General features: G+C 34.7%; 1 protein-coding gene across 1 annotated transcript in view; it reads left to right on the top strand.

Moving 5' to 3' along the window:
- Positions 1-27,572, top strand: part of TRDN (triadin) — a 110,972-nt gene that overhangs the window by 39,331 nt on the left and 44,069 nt on the right. Inside the window, exons 4-7 of the mRNA XM_017827409.1 lie at positions 4,631-4,771; positions 6,133-6,159; positions 19,489-19,539; positions 26,186-26,245. Coding sequence (XP_017682898.1) covers positions 4,631-4,771; positions 6,133-6,159; positions 19,489-19,539; positions 26,186-26,245 — 279 coding nt within the window. The remainder of the gene's footprint in view (positions 1-4,630; positions 4,772-6,132; positions 6,160-19,488; positions 19,540-26,185; positions 26,246-27,572) is intronic.

Genomic DNA, 27,572 nt, shown 5'->3' with positions numbered 1-27,572 from the left:
TTGTCCACTTTCAGGTTAGGTTTTCTCTATGGACTTGACCTCAATACAATTATCTAAGGCTGATATTAGAAAGAGACAGGGAAGATTTAAACTACAGGCTGTAGTCTTCATAGTTACAATATAAGTACTTATAAAATGGAAATTACTGGAAAATGCTTAGTCTGCATTTTTGGTATTGTTTTTATATGCAATAATTCAATATACTTATAAGTATAAAAATTAAATCATTATTTTTATACTTATATTTCAATGACTCCTGTCCAAGTTTTTTTCTGGTGCTTAAGATTAGTGCTATAAAAATGTTAGTCTCTGAAACAGAAAGTTAAGACCCAAGGACAGCTATGTTGATAAACTGGAATATTAGTAATGGAAGATTTTAAGTTTGTATTGAGTTTAGTATCTTAATTCACAGTGTAGAAATAAAGTACTATTACTACTAAACTTAAGAGATATAAATTTTCAAATTAAAATACATCTCCATATTTAATTATTTTATTTTTTACTAAAAATAGGATCTGTTTTATCACAAACTAGTGTTAGGCTTTTGTATTTTATCAAACATGACACAAATTCTGTCTTCATCATCTGTACCTTGTCAGTATCAATGAAGTAGTTTATATCTCATAGATCAATCTTTACACCAGATAATTACCATCATTTGTAATTTAATTGCATTCAATTCACTGAAGTCAAAATATGTAATTGATGAAAATCTAACAATTATTAACTAATTTGCTGTAATTCGTTAAAAAAAAAAAAACACTTTAGCATAGATTGAACTCTGAATTTGTATTTAACATTTTGACAAACAAAAAAGATTTATAGGGGATTATATTTGTGGTAAAGTTATTAAGACTGGAATAATTACTGAAGTAATTTGCACAGATAAATCAGTTAGTCACTTATAGTGCACTTCATAGGAATAGATGACACAGACCATGAAACATAACCAAATTTGCTTGAGGCGGTACAGCAAATCATACCATGTGATTACTCAACTCTTGTTTCCAAAAGTCACTGTTAAAGGACCCATTATGAAACAAAGCATTTTTCTGTTCAAACATACCACAATTTTACTGAAGTTACTTTGTCACTTTATCAAAATTATCTTCTATCCCACGAACACACTTAATGCCAATTGCAGGACTTGAGAAATCTGTCATTGGTTGGTTTCAAGAAGCTGTGTTAAGTGTGAAATATTAATTATCATTAAAGTTATGAATTCAATTTTCAAATCAATTGGAGTTAAAATTGTGAGCCAAAGAAACTTCAAAAATGAAGAAATTAATTGTTCAGAATTCTTGTTTTCACATTTTTAATCAAATTACTGTTTCTGTGCCAATAATGCTAGAGAGCTACAAAGAATTTGATGTGCCAGCTTCAAATTACATAGGGAGTTTTTAGAAGTATTAAATACCTACAACATGTCCGAAATTATTTCTTAGAGAATTATTTCTTAGAGAATTATTTGAAAAAAATTTGCATATTTTTAGTAACGAAAATCCAAACAAGCTTCCAAATTGTTATTCAGATATCTATAGTAGATAAAAAGCTTTCTCCAACTTTCTACAACTGAGTTTGCCTACAATAAGGTTTTGTTGAAAAGTAACATACAAAGTCCTTCAATTTGATTAGGATTCTTTCTCAGTCAGCTTTAACTCTTACAAGTTTCAGCATTTTCCAGAAAGTTATGGACTTAGAATTTTGACTTCTCACTGAAAATGAAAAGGCAAAACTGTTAATTATTCTCATCACAGTGATCATGCTAGCAGAAGTACAGATAAACTTCAACTGATCCACAAAACATCTCTTATGTTGTACCAAGTAATAAAAAAACATGACAAAACAAAATGTTCTAGCCAAGCCTTTTTGTTGGCACCAGTGTTGCAGAATGTAAGTGATTTATCAATGTGAATAGTTGTACTGACCTGGAATTAATTATGAGTGTAAAGTTACAGATCTAAGTGCTTAACCTAAGTGTACAATGACAAATAGGATTTAAATATGAAATAACATCACTAATAGGATCCATGACATCACTAATAGGATCCATACCTCAGTCATATGAAAATAAGATGTCATGTCCATGCTTATTTTTCAGGCTTCCATTCCTTTCTAGTCAATGGAAAGAAATTGACATCTTTGGAAATTAATTCATAAATACTAAAAAAGATTTCAGTGGAAAGCAAGAGACTTGCCTTCAGAAGTTCACAATATGTTTATCTGCATTGGCTTTTGAGGGAGTCTAGAAACCACCAGGGATTCAATAACACTTCAGGTACATTTGCCTAGGTAGGATAATCTAAACTTAAAGTCGCAATGAAAGGAAATTACATACTGTCAACAAAATTCTTCAATATTAATTGTATGTTTCATGCCTAAGCTTAACCTCATGAGTATCCATTTACTTCCTTTCCCCTCCTTGCTCCTTCAACAGGCATTTAGTAATTTTTTTACTACATTATCTAAGGGAAACAATTGGCTCAGTCACTACTTAAAAGTTCAGTGAAAGGTGGAACGTCACAGCCTGTATCTGTCTAAGAAATACTCTGTATTCATAAAAGCTATTTACAGTTTAAATTCAAGATCCTGCCCCTTCTACTCCCAGCACAATAGTTTATAGATGATATGTCATCAGAATTATAGTTTATAGCTATAGATTAGTTACAAATTATATATTACACACTATATAAAATATGCTAGCAAAAAAAAAAAAAAGAAAATTTTGACCTTACTTTTAAAATAATTAGTGTTCTAAGGTTTACTAAGAAATGAAAAGCTGGACAGAAGACAGCTGATCCAGTCTGAATATACTGAATGCAAAACTATCTTAAAAAATCTCATCATACTATTCCATTGTTGGACATTTGTAAATAAAAAAAAAATGAAATTAAATTACATGAAAATATCAAACTAAAACTTTGTTATGAAAATCTGCATTCTTTCATCTTCACTCCTGAAGCAAGAATATGCAAATCTTCTGGGAATGGTTGACTTTTTTTGCATGTGTTTGAGATAAATGGAATCTTTCTCTGTACTTGTTACCACTAGAACTGTTTAATTTCTTTTTTTTCTAGTGTGTTTTGTTCTACAAGGAACCTAGTAGAACCTGTTGTCAAAGTTGTGGGTAGAGCTAAAAGCATGGGTTTAATCAGTTGTAATTTTCACTTTAGCATTAGCTGCTATCATGTTCTTCAGAATTTTAGGACACATCATTACTGTTACCATTACAATTCAAAAATGTTGGAAATACAACAAGTTAAACAGAAGATCTGTGCAGGAGATAATTTTCCAGGCCTGTGCCACTTGCATCAGACCTCAAGTGAGACCACAGTATCTGTTTGAATACAAAATTTCATTTTGCAAACACCAATAAAATGTCATCTATACAGCTCCAAACTCATTTTTCTAAACTTTGTGTGTTAAACAGGATTTGCAACTTGGGCCTGTTAGTGTGGGTATGACCGGAAAATTTTGCCTCCAGAGACTTATAATTTCTAATACCTTTTCTTAGTGGGGTATGAAGATGTCATGAATTAAAGACCAGGATATGATGTTGAAGACTGATTCATGAGCAAAGATGGCTTGCCTTGGGGTGGTTGGAATAATTTCCTCTGCTCTTGATCTTGCTTTTCTCTGAGCATCCCCCTTACCTGCCCAGGGGAGACAGCTCTGCTACCTGTGAAGCAGTTCTTGAACTGCTACTTGATAGATGAGTATATTCAAATAAATTGATACCAGTTCTTGTTTAGTTTTCAGCTGTATTCCCTGCAGCTGTAAAAGCCTGTGGCTGTAAAAACAACTGAGCCCTCTGTAAGCAACCAGTGGATAAAAGGAGGGTGGGTATCCACAGTGGAAATCAAGGCAGCTGTCCAAAGTCCTGCTTGCGAATCAAAATCTCTGTTATGCTAAGACACTTCTGGCCATGTCCATTCTATTAGTCGACTTCTACTCCTCAGCATCTCTAGATTAGAATGAAGTGAGTTTGGGGTCATAGATTTACTTTTTAATAGCCTAAATTAGTTATTCATTCTCCTGGTTAATGCTTTAGAAGAGTATCTGTGGCAAAATAGTTGAAAAAATTAAATCTCTACATCTCAATGCATGAAGACAATGAAAATAAACCAAGTAAATAAATCAGCATTCAGCAATTTCCTTAGTCAGAACTTGTGTAAGGGAACAGGTTCAGGGGGACATGTGATATGAAGAGCAGGAAATTGATGGCACTGAATCCTAAACAGGCATCAGAAAAAAAAAAAGCAGCTGAAAGCAAGAGCTTATCTAAAACAATGAATGTTAGGTAGAAGCAAATCTACTTTTACACTTTGTCCAACCAAGCCTCAGAAGGAGAGCCAGAACCTGGAGCACAGTATCAGACCAAATTGTACACTGAGTCCCTAATCACTCTGCAAATAGCAAGTGCAATAGGATACAGTTTATACCAGTCTTGCATAGGAAGGAGAGCTGTCCTCAAATCCTCTAATAATAAAAATTAACATTCACAATCCTTATTTCTGTTAAAAGAGGTGGTCTAATTAGTCCTGTATAAAATGAAGATTAACTTTTACCACTGAAGGAGTTATTTGTTGGGGTTTTTTGACACCGCTTTTGTTTTATACTCTGCACTCAGGAAGATCTGTTAACAAGCTCAGCACAGAACCACTGAGAATCATTCATGAGACACTGGAAGAATCTGCTGATTGGATTTATGGCTTCTTTTCTTTACTGTCTGACATCGTATGGAGTGATGATGATGATGACAGTGATGAAGGTATTTGTAATGTAAAGACTTCTGTAACTGCTTTAACTGCTGTTTTACACGCATTATGCTGGCTTACTCAGCTTTTAACCTCACGGACAAGATCTAACAAAATTAAAGTAACATTGTTGCTCATAAAGCATCTACTGACTATTCCGATAAGTAAGCTGGTCTCTTTGTTAGCTTTCATCTCATGTTTAATGTACCATTACAGAAAAGCTGTCAGAATTAAATATTGCCATTACTACATCTTAAAGTAAAGAGCATTAATTTGGCTATACCAGAATATAATTAAAAAGCAACATGTACTGAAATTGAATTCTATCTGCTTGTTCACAAACTTTACATGTCATCAAATTTCTACCTTTTAAATATGTTCATGAGCTTTTTACATTAGCATCATATATGAACACTAAGAGGCTGCTGTGTGTGAGTCTGTGAACTGGGCATCCTACTCTGAGATAAGATTTACGACTAGTAGAAAGCCAGCCTCTCATATGGTTGAGAAACAGAAAAGATGAAATATGGAGAGCTTGGTAAAATTTGATCAGAGTTCATTCTTGTAGTTTAATAACTCCCAAAGAACCCACAAGCTTTCAAATACTCGAGTGTGTAAGTGTTAATGGCAGTATGAAAGGTCATAAAATACCCGGCACAGAAAAATGCAATGAACGCTCACTAGGTGTTTGGAGACCTTAGTCCTAGCAGCTTTTAGCCCAGGTGGAATTTCATCAATATCAACCAGCAGTATGAAAAGGCAGTAAGGCATCTTATGTAATAAATATATTAGCACTGTATATAAAAACTAAGTGCATGTGAGCTCTGTGCTGCAGTCAGTGCAGCTGAGGCTGCACACTAACCATAGTCATTCAGGCTCAGGCCTTTAAATTCTCATGTCCTACATGGAGGTGGAATAACATGCTGCAGCAATCAAGTGTTCATAGTTCCACTGAAATAGTTTACTTTTTTGCCTTGGATTTCACTGGAAGCATTGCTAGATTTACAATCTTCCAAAACTGCATATACATTGTGTCATTTGGAACTAAACCCAAACTACTGGGCCTTTCCTTAAAACATGGAAACGTGCATAAAACAAAGCAAATTTTAAATTGTAGTTACAAATTAATATTCAGAAGCACAAACACAGATTTGGATCTTTCCTTAGTTACTAGTGCACCTTGAATTTATCCACCCAAAACTCTATGGTAAGAGAATCTTTATGAAAAATTCAAAATCTCGGAATAGACGCTTACCATTTAGCATATAAAGAAGAGAAATTATTTTTTGAAATTAAAATGAGAAAACATAAGAAAAAAATGTTGGGTTTTTTAAAATATCTTTTCTCTGACATTTGTTTTCTTCTCTTGGTTTAGGTGAAGTGGAACCTTCCATGAAAAAAGGTTGGTCAGTTGCTTTACCATAGAGGGAAAATACTTTGCACCTATTTTAAGAATAAACTAGTATATCTGTGATATAAAAGAAACTCAAGTGTTTCTTCAAGTGTTTCTTCAAGTGATATAAAAGAAACTCAATACCTGCTGTGCTGTTTGCTGCTCTGTGAGACTTCTTGAGTATTCCATTATTACCCAGAAATTTTTAAAAATTATCATAAAAAATGGAATTATAGATATATTATCTGTATCCTTGCCCTTCATGTGGGACTCTTGTTAATATCAATGAGTTACATGTATGTCTGGATAGAAATAAAAATCAAAAATAATACTATAGAATACTATGGAAAGAATATATAGTGAGAAATAATGAGGCACCGTAAAAGCATTTTATCTTGTGCCAACACAGGACTCTAAAATAAGGCCTGATTCTGAGTCTTCAGAAAAAGTACTTAGTTATAATTGAATTCTTAAAGCAGACAAGTGAAGTAAATAGGATTTATAATATAAATCTTTATAGATATTTAAATTTTTATGATGAAACATAAAACTTAAGTTCAACTTCTATTAAATCAAAATGAAAATGTATTAGAAGGCTTGAGTTATTGATGATACGATGTAAAGCTTTTCAAAACTAGGGTGTGTTTTTTCTCCATATGGAGCAAAGGCTAAGAATAGTAGGATATGGAACCAGCCCCATGTGATCTGAATTTGATATTCATCAATTTCTCAAGAGGTAAATGCCTGTGTTGAAGAATCTATCACCCCAGTTGCTGCTGAGATCACAATCCAGTTTTCTCTGAAGTTAATTGGAACTGGATCAAGCTTCTATTTAGTGACATATTTTGTCATTCTCAATAGAGCATCCAAGGAATTAATACGCTTGAAGGCCAGGATGAATCATCTTTCTATGGATGATCCTTCATTTTTAGGAAAACTTATAGACAGTGCAGGAAAACATTCCATCTGTTTACTCCATCAGTAAGAATTGTAAAATGTTCAGCACCACTCTGTCTCTTCTCCCAGAGAGAGAAATGCATTGTTAATTTTAAAAGGGGGTGTACAGAGTTTGAAGCTGTGGACTATTGTTTGCAGGGATGCTAGGTACATCCATGTTTTTTCACCATGGGCCAGTGTAGCTGGCCAGGCTGGAAGTACCATGAAGATTCTTCATGTCTGGGAAGGTATTACCTACAAAAACACTATGGACAACACCATGTTCAGCACTGCAATCCCTGCTTCTCTGGAAATTAGTGACATACTCAGGCCTAACCCTTTGCATTGGGACACAAGTCTGTAGAAACACAATTCAGAGAAACCATCCAAATAAGGTGGAAGCTGCTTAATTGGAAGTGATGAAATGAGACAATTGTTTGGACCTAAAAGTCTTCCATCCAAGGAGCTAAGTGTCTAACTGCTGGTTTGGAACATTTTCCTTACTATTCAAAGTTCATAACCTAGCTCTGGAGACAAATCCTGAGAGGGACTTCTATCTTTGGTGTGAAGGAAATGGGCAAGGAGCTGGTGATTCCTAAGGGTCTGGTGTCTTACAGGTTAACTCAGCCACACAGATGTGAAAAGACCCAAATTCAAACATGCTTCATCTGCCTGAGAAGTAAAAAAATTCTGAGTGGCCTTTTCCATTTCCTGGATGTGTCCTCAAGATCATTCCTTTGTCTTTTAGAGGAAAAGGCTTCCCATCTCTGTCTCCCTGCTAAAAGCTGTTCCTTGACTGGGACTGCTGAAGATAGTACCCCTTTCTGAGTATAGCCATAAGCTTTCATATAGCAACATCCTCAAATAACTTACCATCTCCAGGTAACTAGAGGTCTCCATTTCATTCTGGCAGCTGGGATCTGGCCTTGTTTATACTTGGTTTTGTCACCTCTTTTACTGGGCTACAGAAATACAATATATGTGGCCTGCAGCCACCAACCCCCTGGAAATGCCAGTGCAGAGTACTGCATGTCTGTTCAGTGACAGGCAGCTCTGAGCCCCTCAGAGCTGTTCCTGCCTCTCTGCAGACTTCTCTTAAAATTGTATAAACATTAAAAGCTGAATTACCAGCACTTTAGCCTAAACAAAAGTTTTCTGAGAGCTCTGTGATACAGTCTAGTCAACAGTTTTTCTGCTTAGGCAGTGAAATTTGTTCCCAGAGCTAAAGCTCATGAGCGCAGAAGGCAAAGCCCTGGGAGGTGAGCCAAGGGCTCAGGTGATCTCCTGCAGGTAACACTCTCACAAACATCTGTTCCCCCAGCACAAGGTGCAGATCTCTTTGAGTAGTTTTTCTTAACGAATGTGTGCTGTTGTCTGTATGGTCCAGAAATAAGACTTCCAGAAGAAAAGCTTTCTAAAACAAAGCATTGCATCGGTCATTTTTCCAACAAGGCTGCTATTAGGACTGGACCCAAAGGAGGACCACTACACAAATAAACCAGGAAACTTCTTGGGTATCAAAATGTTAGCTAGATCCATGAAATCAGAAACAAATATTTTAGTTATGGTGTGTTCTCTGGTATATGTAAAGGACCATTTCTGTATCAAAGTCCCTTCCCTTCTGAGCAGGAATTTTATCCATAGGTTTGTGAATGGTCTTTCTTTATGTGATTCTTATGCTTATGGCATTTGAACATCCTAAAAAAGAAAAAAAAGACACAGTGAGATTATCCAATACACTACTGCTGTCTCTAGAAGATGAACAGATTAATATTTTTCACATTTTTAAAGAAAACCTTTCTCAAATTTCACTCTGGAAATGTGCGTTATGGGATGCTATGCCTGCTTTTTAACTATTTGTATTGGATTTAATCCACAGTTGCAGTTTTCATGAACAGGATGAGAATTTGTTTAAAAATTGCCATACTTATTTTTAGTGTGTGGACAAGCCTTCACACTTTTGCTTTGTTGACTAGCAGCCTTTGTGAATGCTAAAAGGTTTGCATAAAATGTACTTTATAATGGAATAGAGTAACTGGAAAAAATAAGAAGATTGCTGGTATCACAATGCAATTAAATATTGGAAAAAAACTCAAGGGGATTGACAAGGACATTGACTAGTCGTGAAAGAAGAAAAGCCTAATGATAATTATGATCTGAAAGAAAGCAAAGCTCACTTTCCTAGAGATGTAAATTGAAAGCAAAGATAATAAAAGTACGAGTAATGACAATGGGCTTCTTCAGGCAATAGGACTAATATCAGCTTCAGAATCCTTTAGAAAGGATGAAAATATCTCTCAAGTACCTTTTTTATTGCAATTATTTTTGCCAGTCCAAGTCTTATCACTAATGTTTATCTTTAATAATTGGAAAAGAATGAACATTTGTCTAGAAAAGCAATGTTCTGCAACGGACATAGTGAAAGATTATTCTGTAGTCTTTAACAATGCATATTTTCAATATACTAAAGTTGTAGGGTATTTTCACAAAAGACAGAAAAGGTTAATTCTTTCTTGTAGGCTTAATATGTTTTTGGCTTAATTTCTTTCTGCAACAGTTATGACTGATCATGTTCTTCATTTTTTCGTGTTATTCATTATCTGACAGCTGCATGTTTTGTCATATTTTGGTCCCTTTTACTAGAAATTATTGTTATAAAAAAAAGAGAGATTTTTTTTTTTGACACTGCTGGCATCAGTTGTGAGTTTCAAAAAGAGCTGAGAAATCTAGTGCACAAAACTGGAAAAAAAGATCTGTAAATAATAAGCAAGTGCAGACACTTCAGCATTGACAACCATGGCTAAAAATATTATTAAACTGTAAATAATTTTCACTTCAATAAACACAATTCATTTAAAAAGCAGACTAAGAAATAAAGCACCATCATGGCAGTGTTATCCATCTCTGTATTACCAAAAAGTTTTTTTAATTAGCATAATATTATTCTTATTGACAATCAAAAGAAACTTGACTTCCTTGAGGTAGAGATGGATCTCTAATTTTCTGTTAGACTATGTATGAGATAGAAAAATGCTTTAATAGAAATTTCTGTTAAAGGTTGCAAGAAATTTTGGAAAATACAAATATTTTTTTTGGAAAAGCACCATTCTCAGTTCAAATGAGAATATCCTTGCCTGAATAATAAGCTGGTTATTAACATGCTGAAGACATACATGTCAGGCTCTTAAAATGTGGCAACTTCTAAAGGTATAGTCAGTTACTCTGAGTTACCCTCAGCAACTCTGGCCAAGGTGCAATTCCCCCAGACCTGACTCCAGACACCCACCCCTACTAACCCCTTCTCCATCCCAAGGTTAGAACAGTTAGAATTTATTCAGCACAATGTATCTGCTTGTTCAGACCTGGGTATTGATCTGCGCTAACAATGACAAACAAAGTGCTCTCAAAAGGAAGGATTCTCAGGCCAGACAATTTCCTAGATTTCCTTTTAAGAATGGTCAAGCAAATACCTACAACTTTGTTTGTTGTAGGGAAAGCGGAGGGGCAGGAACAACCTGCTTAGAGAAGACTGGTAGGGAATTTGCTAATTTGGATTTGAAAGCAGTTTTGATATAATAGCCTGTAAAAGTCTAAAAAGAACTGTTTTCGGTATCCAGGCAGGGTAGGGAAAAACATACTGACAAATACTTAAGTATTAGTCCTGCAATTTAAAATGTGTGTTAGATTTCTTTTATCTATTTACATACCAAAGAATGTAAGATCAGATCAAAAGTTCAGTTTACTCAGCGGATGGGACAGAAGTCCTTATTGCTGCCCAAGAGCGACCAGTGCAAATGCATTAGGAAGCATATCAGAACTGTTAAAAATATAGCCCAAAAAAGTTCTCCATACTCCAAGCATTTTCCCCGGTGAGGGGACAGTTTTTACATCTCTGTAATTCACCTACCACTTCCTGTGAACCCAAGGCTACAGACAGTTTAGAAATGGACTAGAGAAAATAAATTCAGAATACCATAGAAGCAACCTGAAAACTGTGTTAAGATATATGTATCTTAAAAAATAATTGTGCAGTTTCATTCATCCCTAAAGTATATACCTATTTGTACTGGTAATGCATTCTGAATTGAGTTTCTTTTATGTTGCCGCATGATAATGTTCACTTTTCTGTATATGAGTTGCTGTTACAGATCTCTCTAAAAGGCTTTCACTGTCTCCCTAGGCTACATTTTGCTACAAAGCATTTTGCATATCTTTGTGTAAAGTAGACCCTGTCTTAAAAGATGGAAATCATTGATTGGTTCAATTCTCAGATGTTAAACTGCTGTTCCAGATATGTATGTTCTGCATTTTTCATTTTTGCGGCATCCATTTCTGTTATTAATGTTCTTTTAACAATCTCATCTTGTTTTACTTAGGCTGATCAATACAGCAATAGCATATCCACCACAAAATAACATTTTATAATGGAAAGAAAATATTTTCCATATTATCCAGGTGAAATAATACTATGTACCACCAGGGAATAGTGATGTTCAATTATAGTTCTTTTGCTTATTGCAGAATTGTGATTGGGTTTCAACCTGAGTTGAAAAATTTTAATACAAACTTACCAACTATATTTTAAAATATAGAGAGAGAACTTTGAGCCACAAGGCTAATAGAAACCCCTGACAGAAGTGTAGCAGAAGAGAGGCTTGCAGCTCTTTAAGTTATCCTCTTAAATCAGAGAAAACCTGAAGTGAAGCTATCCATGCTACTTTCATGAAAATCTTCATTTGTGCCCTGTCTATGGAACCTTAGGGAGGTTCTCACTCTGAGAAGAGGGGGCATTAGGAAGATACCCCCCTGGCTGGAGCATGCTGTGCTTGAGACAGAGTAAATTCCTGGCTTGGAAAATGAAAAATTTTTCCAAAACTCAGTTAAACCCACAGCATCAAAACTGCATATTTTTCTGAGTGAACTCAGATCTAATCACAGCTACTGCTATTCCAAGGAGACAATATAGCAAGTCCAGCCCATGTTCATGACCACAGAGACTTCTCTCTTCTGCAAGCTAAACCCCTAAAATAAAATCAGTTGGATCTAGAAGTGATTGAATTTATAGGAACATATATTTTCACACTAATTTGGTAAGGTAGAATCTGCACTGCTGATGTTTTTAAAAGCTGAGTAGAGTAACCGTGGTTAGTCTTGTGATTTCTTTTTTTCTATTTTTTTCCTCCTTTCACAAAAAAACCCCAACAGCAACAACAAAAAAACCCCAAACAAAAACAAAACAAACAAACAAACAAACAAACCCCACAAACCAAAAAACCATCTAACCAATCAAACAAACAACAAAACCTACAAAAAAACCAAACTATTAAATAGATTCATATGGGAACATATTTCTTCAGTACTAGTAAAAATTAAAGATTTTATGTATAGCTGTTTGTATAAAATTTTACCCTACTAAGAGGTCTACAAGTCTTGCCTGGAATTTTTCTTTATAAAAGTACACTCTATTAAAGGCAGACTGATAAAATTGATTATGAAATTTAAAAACTAAAATTATTTAAATGTAATTTAAAATTGGTCCAATAACAACTTGGTAGGCTAGAATCCATAAGGAGAAGCTTGCCAAGAAAATTTCGTGTTCCACAGAAGAAAAATAAAACCTGGTTTTGATTACATGGCTCTATCTCTGATGCATTTGGGTTAAGGTTTTTGCTGTGTTTTGGTTTGGTTTTTGCTTTTAATCAAAGTGCAATTAGCATTTATTTTACATTTCAGAACCTAGGTACCAGACTGTAGTCTGGGAATAAAAAACATAGTCTTAACATATTTTCATACTAGGAATAAAAATTAATTTTATGTGAAAAATGTTTCGGATTGGAGGTCTTTTAATACCTTCCCCTTTTAATTCTTTCAAAAGCACAGTCACTGAAATTCCTCCATATAAAAGTCTGTGTATGGTCTTCCTGAAGGATGCTGCTTACCTGACAATTAGTCAAAGATAATTGCAAGTACCCCTCTTCCCATAAAAACCTTTCTGATAAGATATTACTTTTCTACTTCAACTGGAAACCTTACCAGAGGGAAATTAAAACTAAAGAAAAATAAACAAAATATTTAGGCTTCAGAAAGAAATGAAAAATGGTTGTGCACCATGTCAAGTTCTATTTGCCTTGGTAAACTGAGGATTTCTAGCTGGAATTAGCCACAGCCATTCCATTTACTTTCTTTTCTGTTTTACCTCAGCTCTTTGGGAAAAATATTTTTTTCCCTATTTTCTTAAAAGACAATTTTGTATTGAAATAATTTATGATATTACATTTTTAAGAAGCCCTGGTAGATACACAAAAATGCCCAAATATATAATAACAAATAGAAAGGTCAATAACACCAATCTGTGATTTGGTGACAAAATGTTTTCATAAGTACATAGTAATATAGCGATATGCTTCTAGTCACCATTAATTGCTTAAGTTATTTTATTCTATAGCAGAAGGAAGGCTGTTTCAAACACAGCAATATATAGAAAAATATGTACATGTTTAATTATCTTTGACATAATGAGAAAAAAAGGACTGGAAAAAGTTCAGTTTAGAAAACTGGAGATCAAGAAAGAGTGACTCATAATAAAATATATAGTCAGGCTGGGATGTTTTGCTGTTATGAAAATAACAAGCACCCTGTCTGCAAATGCCTTCCTAACAATGCATCTCCCTTGCTGTAGTCTTGTAAAAGCAAAAATAAGATAAAACATCACTGTGTTCTCTGTATCTCTGATAGCGGTTTAGTGATATCAAACAAAGTACGAAGTGTAGGAAATAAAGGCAACTAAGGTGAAGAAGCTGAACTTTGCTGAATAGCTTTAGGACCCATCAATGTCACTTCACAGCAATGTTCACAATTTAGAAGAACATGTTGGTTTGGGTAAATATTCACTAGAGCAGAGGGTTCGGACCAAGAAGAATGAGAAGTGATGCTGTGTGAGCCCTGTCAACAGTAATGTCATACAGCAAATGAAAGAGACACTGTATAATTCTACAAAATATAAAAGAAAGAAAAAAAAAGAAAAAAACCCCTTTATTCTCACTCTAAATTCTATTTTTTATTTCCAAAGAAAAGGATAAACAATTCTGAAATGATACTTAAGAGGCACTGCGGCCTGGTATCTCATGCAGTGAATAAGCACACCAACTGTTCAGCATTTCATCAATAAGAGCAATTTGTCCCTGTTGCATTTTCAAGAAAGGTCTTACAACACATAACTTCAGGAAGCGTTATTATTTACCTCAGCCTGAAGTTTCTATGAATCCCCAGAATAGGGAAAGATCTAAGAAAACTGTGCTACTAGCAAGCTGGTAGAGAAGTCACCTGAGTAAGTCATATGTGTCACTCGGACCTTCCAATACTGAATGCTAGTATTAAAGGTCTGTTACGCTGTCTTTAGGTCCTGGATATAGGCACAATACACTAATGTAATTCCCCAGTTAAATATTTCCTGCTCCTTTTTTCTTTCTTTTTTTTTTTCCTGTGATTTTTGGCTGTTGCAAAATTTGTTTTGGTTTTGTTGTGGATTTTCTTTTCATCCCTCTAGAGTACAGCTACGTGATCTATTAGTAGTTAGCTAGAAGTTGCTCTAGCTTCCTTTCTTCTCCTTCTAGCCCCACAAGAATAACTGTCACCCTCACCAGCTGGTACTATCTGGATTAAAAATAGACATCAGCTGCACAATTGCAAATTTCTCCTGAGGATACCAACAGCAAGAGAGTTGCCTAAAATTCTTCATACAGACAGCATCTAAAAACACATTAGAAATGACATCTCTCTCATCTTCTAAAGCTCTTAACACCACTCACTCTTGCCTTGCCCTCAGTATCTATTTCCACCAACTCTTCAGCTGCCTGCTACCAATTAGTCTTGATAACCTAACAAGGATAGAGCCCCATTAAATTGCTAGCAATGTCTGTAAGAGTTTTAACTGCTCAAAAGCAAATCATTAGCCTCTGGCACACCAGGACTCTGAATTGAACTCATTTTACTTTTCACACTTAGATATTTGTAAGAGAAAGAATGTCAAAGCACTAAAGGGGTATAGTGCTGTCTTACCTGTAACAGATTATGAAAAAGACAACCACCTGGTAAAATTTCCATAGAAAAAATGCTTTTTCATTTTACATAAAATTCCACGTGCTTAATTATACCTTTAAAATACTAGATATATTAAAACTACATTCTATGCTCACTGCAGTATTTAAGCAGAAACAGGATGGCTTTAAGTATGAAGGGACAATGTGGAATGTCAGGGCTCAGGGTTAAATTCCCAGTTCCTTTGCTGAGTTTGTAGGTTACATTCAGTAAAGCATTCTTGTATTTCAAATGAGAACAATAATCCTTTTTTTTTCTCACTTTGTCTCTCATATCATTGACATTTTTAATATGGTTTATTGGGATTTATTAAAGGTATATTTCATTATAAGATGAAAACTCAGCAGAGGATAAGGTTTAGGGCCTGTTTTAACAATAGCAGAACAATAGCCTGTTTTAACAATGCCAGTCACCACTTTATCCTCTAATGAAGCAAGATGCAGGGCTGTGCTTTCCCACTAGTAGAAGAACTGTAGCCCTCAAAGTTTGAACCTCTGTGTTACAGAGATGGGATATTTATACTGTGTTATAACCCCACGTGGTACCTAAAGTAATTAATGTGGTCTGAGGCTCCTAAATGCTATCATAATACAATACAACTAAAATAGCTAAGAATAATGCCATCTATTTTACCATGTTAAAAAAAGGAGATAATGAACAATCAAAATCAGAAACACAAACACAGACAAAGAAGGGAACCAGGACCAGGGGAATCTCTTCAGTCCCTACCATGAAGGGCTGTGCCCTTCATTCACACTGATGTAAACCTGTAAGTGCTGACGCACTATCTCACATGGATTCAAGGGACTGTAATTATTTTCTCCCATCCTGATCTTCCTGGAGCTGGAGTGCATGGCCAGTACTGTGGTGTCATTAGACACTGTCAAATGCTGTTAATGAAAATTAGCTGGGTGAGGGGTGGGGGAAGTTAGTGCCCAGACTATGTGGTCATCAGGGATTTTCAGTAAAGCTGCCTGCAATACTGATCCTCAGCTGATTATGAGGGTCTGCCTTGGGTCAACAATACATAGATATATCAGCCTGCTAACAATATAGTCAACTGTGTCTCCTTTGAGCATCTTGAAATTGTCAGTGAAAAGACTACTGACTTCTCTTCTTGAAGTTATTTAAAATAATCATCCTGCCTGTTCTGTGTACCTGCACAAGACCTGAAGTTTAGAGAAGTCAGCATCAAGCAGTATTCATATTTAAGGAAATAAAGTACTTATCCATTCAAAACCGAGGAAACACAAGGAGAAAGATAATTTATCATGTCTGTTTAATAACTTAAGAAGACAAACAGTGAAATATGGCTTTTAAAATACATACTCTTTTACAATAATTTAATAAACCATGCTGTCATCTCATAAAGAATCTGGATGGTTGCTGTGGTGACAAAGATTATCCTTGTTGCTGCTTGATTCTGTCATTTTTCTAAACAAAAACTCGTAATACTTAGGATTTATAAACAATGTGTCATTGATAGAGATAAATTACATGCTTTAAACTGGCCATGTAAGTCTTCTATGGTATTACAGCCACTCTCTCAACTCAGCAATAAGATATGATATGATTACTAGAAAATTAAGGCTATTTGTCATGAAAGATGAAGCAGAGAGTATCAGAACTCTCAGAACATCAACAACAAAAAATATCCAATAATCTAATGCGTTTCCTTATTTTAAATATTTTGAAGTTAGCAAATAGTCACTATTTTCTATCTTGTGAATTAATCCAGAACAGTTTATATTGAGATGAGATTTATTTGTGCTGGGAAAATTTCTGTTGCTATATAGCAGAATTGATGTGTTCCAGGCTGCAATATTTTATAATGGTTCAGACTATAATGGAGCATTTGTAAAGATATCTTAATTATGGGATGCTTTGCAATATATAAAAGCATATATGCACACACTATCATATTATGAAGATGTATTTAACTTTAAGGAATTTGTGTATGGTTTTTTGTATGTGTGATATCCTAATGTAGCAGGGAGTTAGATGAGATTCTCAGTGCAGTTGTCTAGAAAGTATCATTTGTGCACCATACTGAAATATTTGTGTAAAGCAAGCTTCACTGCTGATACAATGTGAGCCTGATTTAGACAACCAGTTGTACAGTCGTTGCTCCATACATATTTTGCAGTCAAACTAGCAATAAATTTCCTAAACCCACAGTAATTTTGCAGCTGTTTTTCATTATTTTTTTTAATTAAAAAAGGTTTATACTTATTTTTTTGAGAAGAATACACCTATCTTCTGTAGTGAGACACATACAGATGATGAAAACACAGCGGAGCTGAGGCATTTTAAGACAAGCACATGTCTGTGTGAATGCCTCTGCTGGAAGAATATGATTTATCACTTAGTGGGTTATATTCATTTCTGTATGTAGGGTGACCTCTTGAATTGGGTGAGATATGTCTCAACTGTATGTAACAATGTAGAGGAAGTGACTCAGCCTTCATTAAGTCCTCTGAGTCAATGTTTGGAGGCAATCTGGAGCAACGGCATGGAGAATTTCTCAGATGTGCCCAGAATTAGGGAGCAATCCTCCAGCTGTTCTTGTCTTGCACCATTCCTACCACTTATGTTACCTAAACTAGTTCATGCATCCATTTAAGCAGAAGAAATGTCAATAGAAATAAAATATTCTCACATAGATGAAGAAAGAAAAACGATCCAGGTTCAGCTGATATACAGTAAATCAGTAAAGTATATTTCTTCCTAATCACAACCTTTGAGGTTTATAGAACAATAAATGAACTACACACCCAGGCTGAAAAGAGCAAGATGAAAAATGAATAAAAAGTCCCTTTAGCTCAATGACATCATATAATTAGCTTAGTTATGCTGCCATACACTAGCGACTAACAGTGGTATGTATTCTACCTGTTCTTACTCTTTATCTCGGTGAAATAACGTCCTCTATGTGAAGAAAACATAGGCTGATGCCATAGAATAGTTATGTTTTTGCAAACCAGACACAATCATTATTTCAGATGCCAAATACTATCTAATAAAAATATTCTGCATTTATTTTCAAGGACCTATGCAAAGATTTGGAAGGGAAAGTTCCATTTTTCTACTGGGTTTGTTTGGCAATGTACATACATCCTGTTACAACCTGAGAAAATAACTAAGGTTGTAAGTGGAAAATTTCAGTTGTCTTCAATAGGTATTAAAGTAGCTCCTTAGATCTGAGATGTAATATGCATAACTTTTTTCTGTTGGATTAATTTGGGGTCAGTGTTCTTCTTATTTAGACCCTGCAGACAAAAAGTAACACTGAAAAACAAGGAGGCACCTCCCACAGTCTAGTGAGATCTGCATTTGCTTTTGTCAAGAACAAATATGATCCAACATTTTATACCAGTTTCCTACTGCAGGAAATACATGCACAATACCATAAAAAAGGCCCTCAGTATAGTCTTAATGAATTTATTATACACCTATTAAAAATACCCTTTAAATTTTTACAACTACATGCCAAAAGGGCTATGAAAGCTTGATTTAATTGTTTGCTCTTTCTAAAATTCAACATTTTTCATTTTCAATATTATCCTGGTTTTGGAACAATAAGGACAGTTGAAAAATACTTACGGAAGCATATAGCATAATTTAATATCAATAGTATAGCTGAAGATTTTTGTTCAAAAGAGATGGCAAAAAAATTACAGATAAATGCTGTAGCTGCTTCCTTTTCTAGCAAGGTAGTTCTCAGTGCTTTGGTATACAGCATGATTAAAACGTCGTTCTCCCAGATGATGATCCCTAATCTGGAAACTTGTATCTCTGTAATTTGTAGAGAGCATTGAGTCTACATTTTATTGTGTGTTGGAGATACCAGCTCAGTATGTGAGCTTTAAAAATTTTATGAAACATAACAAAAAGAGCATTTTTTCCCTTCCAAAGGTAATTTGGAAAATATACAATGCTAATCTTGGTAAACAACTGAAGATACATACAGAAAATATTTAGTAAAAGCATATTTTTTCTGATTCGTGACCAACATGTTTCTGTTTATAGATCAGTTCTTCTTACCTTTAAGAGTAGCTATATGGCTCAATTAAAAACAGAATAATTATTAAAGACACTTAATGCTGTAATTTTTATCCATATATATTGTCTGTGTATATATATATAAAATTGAATGATACTGTATGTAATTCTGAATAAGCCATGGTTCTGCTATAATAATTGAAGCATTAGCACTTTTTAGTGTTTTATTATGAGAATGCATCTGATATTTTTGTGTGTGAAAATTATTTTGAAATTGATAAATCTGCATTGCATTGTTTTCAGAAATTCAAAAAGAGAAAACGGAGAGACATGAAAAACGAACACCAACAAAGGGTAACTTTGTTTTTTTGTCTGTTTGCCTACATATATGTATGTAATATACAGAGTCTTTGTTAACTACGTTACAAAAATGTAGTTTAATGTATTGTAAAAGCATCCAAAGATCAGTTGACACTGACTGTAAAAGATCAAAAATTTCTGTATATCTTAGCAGTAACAAAAATAATGTAATTTTATGTTTGTGTGGCTATATTGTAAATGCAAATTCTTAATAAGATTCTCTCAGGCCAAACTTTTCCAGTAATCTTTTTTTCTAGCAAAAGTGCAAAAAGTAGAGCGTTGATGAAAATTCCTCTGGTGCAAAAGGCATGAAGTGTGTTAGACAAGGAAGAAAGTAAGTTTATAGGCCAGTGGGTGCCATCCAAGTTAAAAAGTCATAGTAAAAAGTGAGCCNGAAAGGCCTCCATTTTAAGAACCTACTCTTTTTCAGACTGTTTAATCTCTTATAACTGGCACTTTCCAAAAATCCACAGAGGAACTGCTTTGGACTGGTTTTCAGAGGTCATGTAAACAAAGAAGTTTCCCTGGGATGTGTTCAGATTTTTTGCCTAAGAAAGCTCTTCTGTAAAGGTTAGGCCACAAAAAACTTGATGAGCATCCCTCTGATGCACCAGTGCTGTGCTTGGTAATGGTAGGAGGAAGCAAGGAGGAATCTTATTAAATGTAGTAGGTATACACATACACTCCCTCACACACATTTACATTCATTTCTATATATATTCTTAGTATGTTCTTATAGTATTTTATACATCTAGAGCTAGCTTACCAGTTCTGTGTTAATCAGCGTCCTCTGGACTGCCTAGGACTGCTTCCCAACTACTAAGTAAATCATGTTGGATCAAAATGAATTTTTTAGGGTACCAGTGGGCTAGCTAGGCAGTAACAAACTCAGATCCATTAGCAAGGGATCCAGTTATGGTCTTTTCAAGCACAGTAATCTAAAAAAACAAATGATGTTGCAGTCTTGGTCAGAACAGCCAGTACCATTTCATATATATGGAATTACATGGGTTTACATAAACCTTGCAGATGTGATTACTAAGAAGTTGTAAATGCCAAAAAAAAAAATAAATGTTCAGGTGTCATTAGTTAAGTCCCTTTATGTATGTGCCTGATAATTCAGTCTTTAATTATAAAATCAGTTACTGAAGCACGGGACAAATAGGTTTTTTCTGTGTTTTGTTTTCATGTTTAGTCCCAAAAATGCAACTTGTACATAGAAGGATCAACTACTAGAAAACATTCTGTCTGGCTTCAGTCTAGAGTGGGATAAAGGCATGAATCTTTAGGGGAATTTTACTGTTGCCTTCTAAAATACCTTCAGGAAATATGTACAAACATGATCTTTTGTTGTTATTAATAGGAGAAATCCAGAGGTAAAATGAATGTTTTTAATAACAGCAAACAACAGAAAGAATTTCAATACTCCACCCAAACATGTGGGGACAATAGAGTTTTAAAAGTAATTTAATTATATGTATTTTTTTAATAGTCAAACCCTTTCATTCCAAGTCCCATAATTTACAAGGGTGTTCCATCCATGACTCACTTTGGAAAGATTGAACCGAAATATGAAGAAGAGTTGTAATGAATAAAAATCCCAGATGGAAGTGACTGAAATTATGAGATTCTAACAGTATTGAGAACCAGGCAAACTTGTGCCCTAAAATTTACTTTTAATTAAATATTTTGAAAAACTACCAGCAATAATGTCCATTTCAATTACTGTAGTAAATTTAATCCTGGAAAGAAGAAATACTGTGAGAAATAATTCCACGAAGCAGTTGGTCACGCTTAAGAACCCTGATACCAAATTATTCAATGATTATGTGTACACAGAAGCACAAATTCACTACAAAACAGGGTCTTTCCAATTTGGTATTTGATGTATTAGTACTTTCACAAGGGTCAGTGGCACCCTGGACCATATGAGCAGGAGTTTGTCCAGCCAGCGGAGGCAAGGGATTAATTATCCCCCTGCACTAAACTCTCCTGAGACCACATCTAGATACTGCCTCCAGTTCTGGGCCTCCCAATTCAGGAAAGACATCCATAAACCGGGGCAAGTTCAGTGTGGGGCCACTGCAGTGGCCAGGGCTGGAGCAGTTGTCCTGAGGGGAGAGGCTGACAGATGGTGCTGTCTCAGCCTGGGGCAGCTGTCTGTTAGTCCATCATTTTGTGATAGTTTGTAGATTTTGCAGGACTCTGAGCTGCTGCTGAAGGCTGTTTAAGAAATAGGTGTCATAATTATTATTGTTGCTAGCAATGAATAAGCTGTAACTGTGCCTTATGTTGTCAGCAAGTAAGAACAATAATAAAAAATATCAAGATAAAAGCATATGTCTAATGGAAGGTCCAATTATAATTTCTGATTTTTATGGAAAACTAATTGTCCTGCATTTCTGGGAAATAGCTCTAATTACAACAGGCATTGAGAAGAGATGGGAAAAGGTTGATTTACCATGTGGTTTTCCCCAAAATCACTTCACTAATACATTGCTGTTGGAGTAAGGTAAGGAAGAAAACAATATATGATGGCTACCTCTGACAGATATATGTTAAAACAGTGATTTTAGGACAGATATGCGTGTGCCTCTAGGTTAACACTAGCCACACTGGGGTTTTTACAGGAAGTATCTCTGAATTCAGGCTGATTTGACAAATAGAGTCCAGGCCCTTCAAGACTATTTCATTTACTATACATAGCATAATGGCTTGTTAATAAGGCTGTACTGATAATGAAAATATTATACATGCCAGAATAAAGCTCTCTGTATTTTAGCATATGGATAAAGTATGAGATTATAAATACAAATATAGTTTGTCCCAGTAATGTAATTTGTTGTAGCTGGAGGACAAAGTATTTGAAACAGCTAAATAGATAAATAGACCTGGACCATATAAATCCATAGCATGCTAGAAACCTACATAATTTGACCAAGTTAGCAAATTAAATGGTGTATTTTTGACACAGGACTAGCCTGATTTCTTGTCTAGCCTGATTTCTCAAGGTACAGCTACAAACATGCCTGCATTAACTTTAAACTAGGGAACATGGTACTGATAGTGATGTAGCTGTGGTTTCCTTAAATTACTGATTTGGACTTGGAAGTCTATGCCCCTCTCCAGAAAAAGCCCTTTTTTTTTTCAGTGTTCCTTCAAGAAGAATTAAGTTATAGCCATCTACAGTTACTTTACTTCCGAATGAAAGCATCTACACAGAGATTTAATGCTCTCTGACTAATGCACTGTAACTTCATTGTATTAGTTCATTTATCTTAACTTTCCTGAGAGTGCTGCTCTGTAGACAAGCACTTAGTCAGTTAGCTGGAGCAAGCAATCTCTGCTTCATGCTTACTGCACTCATCACCTAGCTTTATACTAAGCAGCAGACTTAAGGCTTACTCAGATGGAAACTATTTTTACTTCCCTTCGGTATGGAACTAGTGCCTACTTATTACATCTCTTATTTTTACACTTTCTGTTTTGGGGGGTGGAATGCCTTTGTGGAGAACTTTATGGGAAAAAACCTAAATGACATCCCCCTCTAATATGTCTTCAACTTGATGCATATAAAATCTATATTGAAATTTGGAAAATCCTCTCACATATATGCTATGTTTCTTTTTTTTTTTTATTTTATGTGACGTAGATAGCAATATTAACTTTGGAATACATTGTTAAATTACCTTAAAATTTTCCATAATGAACTCCTATTTTAGATTATTTATAAATTTATCATACTCCAGTCACTGAGGATGAAATTTCTCATGCTCATCTTTTTGCCTCTGGCTGAATTTTCATTCAAAGACATATAAAAATGTTTCAGCAATTTCCAAAATCTAGGTTAGTGAAAATTAGGTTGGGGTGTTATATTTTTTTCCAGTGCTAATAACAGTTCCTTCTGAGTTTATGACTTTTGGTATTTGCAAAGAAGTACGAGAAAATTTCTTTTAAGTTGTGGAAAATTTTTACCTTATGCAATTATTATTATTACTATTATTATTATTACATGTCTTACTTGTTCTTAATTTTTTTTCTGGATGAATCCAGCATCCTATTAACAAAAGAGAAGAGGTGATCTTTAAATTAAAAAGTGTGTCATAAAACAAATAAAATTGTTGAATTAAAGTCGAATGAACAGGTTTAGCTTCAGCATTTTTCAGCTGAAGAGTGTGTGACTGAGCAGCCTTAAAAATATTTTTTTATGCTTTCTTGTTTTCCTTTTTTTTTTCTTTTTATATATATGGAAAAGAAAATCTGTTCAAGTCTAATTTGTTTCACAGTATGGCCAGCCTGGCTTATTCTAAAACCTAATGCTTGTACCGAGTGCTGCAGGCTTGAAAAAGGGCATGTATTAAGACCTTTACAAAGAAATAGATATCCAAGTGACAAAATCTGGAAAAGATCTATAGACAGTAATGTATTTTCTATGACAGAGTTTTTAGGACTATACATGAAGCTGAACACAAAAACATTTCAGGGGAGAGTTAATATGCTAAATTTGTCAGATCAAAATCTTCAGTGCATTTTGGTGGACTTATGATTGAAGAGTCAAAAATGGCCAGTCATCACAGCCCTGAAACATGAACACTTTAATTTTTGGCAGCACCTGCCCTTCCCAAATTAGGAAAGCTATAGCTCTGACAGTGTCCGTAAGAGGTAATGGTAAACATTACAGTCTGAGATTAGCAACCTCTGAGGCTATGGGTATATCAACACACAGGATAGGGCTCTTGAACTAACTAGAGATCACCTTCGGCCTATAACTGGGAGGAGAAAAATAGCTTATGCTTATGCCAGCCTGGTTTCTGCTTATCAACATTCCAGGCTCCCTGCCTAGATACATCAAGGTTTTTATTTCTCAAGAAGGGGACAACTGATGCCTTCTCCACGGTTTTAGTTCTAGTCCACACCAATATTAATAACTTTATACATCTTAGTGCTTTATACTGCTTTGAGGATGTGAAGAAATTTTAATTTTTTCTGTCCACTTTCAGATCTGCTGACACTCAATTCAGTTAGTGTCATTCAAGGCTCATTTTCTGGTGTTATGTTTTTTGTTTTGCTTTGGGTTTTTTTCTCCTCAAATCATGCCCACAANCTCTTACACAAATAAGATATCTTGTGGCTAAAAACAAGCTTTCTGATTACAAGTCTGTTCTGAATGGTTCATCTGTGGTTTTTGGCATGGACACTACAAGGGCTTTTGTCTGAATGTGCAAAAGCTCATATTTCACTTACATGGATCATCACAGAACTGTTAGCAAAACTGTTCTGTTGCCCCAGCCAAAACTGACAATACACTGGTTTGAAGTGTTTTGCACAGAGCCAGCATCTGCTAATACAAATGTAAGATGTAAAAGCATGCTACAATTTCTGCAAAAAATATTCAGTAAGTTCTACATGGTATATATAGAGAGGAGAATGGTTTTTCCTTGGTATGCTACTAGATGTCCTAAAGCACTTGAATGAGTTACAGTCTGTAATTCATTCAATAATACATTGCTGGTACTGCTGCATTTTTCACAGTCTGCTTTTTTTTAGTGTAAATTTGCTGTCCACATTTCTAAAGGCTTTGAAAAATCTCCCTTCAATCTCTTTCAACTGTACTGCTATTTGTTATCAACAAAAATTTACCTGTTATGACTAGAAATGTATTTGGATAATGCGAACACATATAAGACATAATGAATTTACTGAATGTTCTGAATTACTTTTCTTACTGACAATGACCTATTTTTTAGTGCAGAAATACTTAACAAATAATGTTTGTACTTCTGTGAAATGACGTTCGCTACAAAACTGGTAAAACGAATGGATGAAAAAGCATTAATATGCTTGTGTATAAAGCTTACTGTTGTCTTTTAATCAAAGTTTTGCTTTCTGGGTTTTACTTGTTAACAGAAACTTGAGTATTGAGAAGAAAATAATTTTTCTGTGAAATTGCAAAATTCTAGTCTTTTAGTAGTACAAGTTGACAAGGAATGACAAAGAAGGAAATGTCTACCTAAATCATTAGGATGTGGGATAGAGCCATACCAAAAAGCTACGTAGGCAATAGAGTCCATAAGGACTCATGTTTGCCTGCTTCTAGCAGGACATGCAGTCAATTGTGTTTAAACAGCTGCTCTTCTTAAAGTTACACTGATTAAAAGAGATGTTTTCTTGTTAATCTACCCTGTGACGGAAGTAGCAGCTAAAAATAAAGAAAAAATAGCATAGAAAGCAATATGCTGGCAGGTTTTTTGGTTAAGAATAGAAAGCAATGCTGTCAAGGACTGAAAATAATTTCTTCTGTCAGAAATCTTAGAGCCAGGGTGCTTGTGTAATGGGACCAAAACAGATCAGACAGATTGGATTAAGGTTGCTGAATAATCACTTCTTTCAGAAAAATATAGTCTAACATCTGAAAGCTTATTCAAAGAAAAATATTTCTCTTGGACCTGGAATTAAACATTGACATTAAGAAGGTCTATATATCATCAAGTACCCATGACTCAGAGCTAAAATCCATTATTTGAATTTACAAATGCTTTTCCTTGATAACTTTTGTGAGATAATAAGGGTATGTAATACCTCTAGATTACAAATTTATTGTGAGCTGGGATGTATTTATTTGTTTATTGTTTGTTTGTAGCAATTCACAGAGATAAACCTGAAAAACAAGAAAAAACTGAGAGGAAGGAACCCCTAAAGGGTATGTATTCAGCATTTTATATTCTTTATCTTTTTACCAGTGGTTCAAAATAGTCTAATCTATTGCCTTAGAGTGTTCTTGTAGATCCCAATTATGTTTAAGGACGGAGGTGTTGTGAAAGCCAGCTGGAAGGAGAACAAGGACTTTAAAAGCACTTTGAATTCATCACTGTACAAAAAATCTGAAATTATATCTGGAGATTAATGAATAATTTTTTACTGCATTATTAACTTATGTCAAAGATGTCCAGAGCATAAATAGGTGCCTTTTTTATTCTTATCAGAGAATCACAGAATATTTTGAATTCTTAATTAAATTCAAGCATGATATTTGTCATTGAGAATACTCCTAGAAAAATGTAATGAGTAAGTTACAATATACTGGACACGGTCCCCGGAGATATTCTACTTTGGAGACCCTCCTTAGAAAAAAAAAATCCTTCGGATTCCTTTCAGAGACATTGGGGACAGGTTTTAGAGAGATTTATTAATTTTCTGTTGGTGGTGCATGCCAACAACTGATTAAGATCTGCCTGTTGCAGGAGTCAGAATCAGGATACAGCTTACTCTTCACCCATGACTCATGAGTTAGCTCTGGGTTCCAAGAGCCACAATCTCACCATTGCCTTTTGTGAGGGATATTGTAGCAAAATGAAACTTTGTTGGAGGGTACAAATTAAACCTTCTGAGAACATGTCCTTTGCAACAAATGTGGCTAACGTAGTCTTGGGCTGGAGGAAGAAACACATTCTGGAAAAGCAGATAGGCCAGTGGTCATAATAAATCACTCAAAAAAAAGGGAAGACTAAATATCCAGCAACAGTAAATTTATTCAGGCCAAGAACACAAGTCTCACAACTTGAGTGAATGTACATTTCCTGAAATCTGTACTTGACTAGTCCTTTCTAATGATCTCTGATTAAAGCTTTCCCATTTTATGTAGGTAACTCAAAATGCACTGAGTTAACAAGACTAAATTTAGAGGTTAAGGGCAGGCATATAAATTTAGGTTTCTGATGGAATGAATATTTATTACTAGAAAATGGAATGGTGGTAACATGAGGAATTTTTTCTGAAATTTTGAGAAATGACATTGCAAAACCAATAATGTCTGATATTAAAACATGAATGTGTCTTTAGGAGTTTGGTTATTATGTGGAAAACAGGAAACTCTTCAATTTGATTTCATAAGAGAACAATGTTTAATATTTTTTTAAGTTTCTTGGAACAGGAAAAAAATTATCCCATCCAATCTCAGACAATCAATGAAAAAGAATAATGACTATTATACACAGAATCACAGAATATGCTGACTAGGAAAGGATGCA

The sequence above is a fragment of the Lepidothrix coronata genome, unplaced genomic scaffold (assembly GCF_001604755.1).
Source record: "Lepidothrix coronata isolate B3197 unplaced genomic scaffold, Lepidothrix_coronata-1.0 Scaffold5, whole genome shotgun sequence".
NCBI lineage: Eukaryota > Metazoa > Chordata > Aves > Passeriformes > Pipridae > Lepidothrix > Lepidothrix coronata.
The sequence above is the reverse complement of the archived record's forward strand: the minus strand, read 5'-3'. Positions and strand labels throughout refer to the sequence as shown.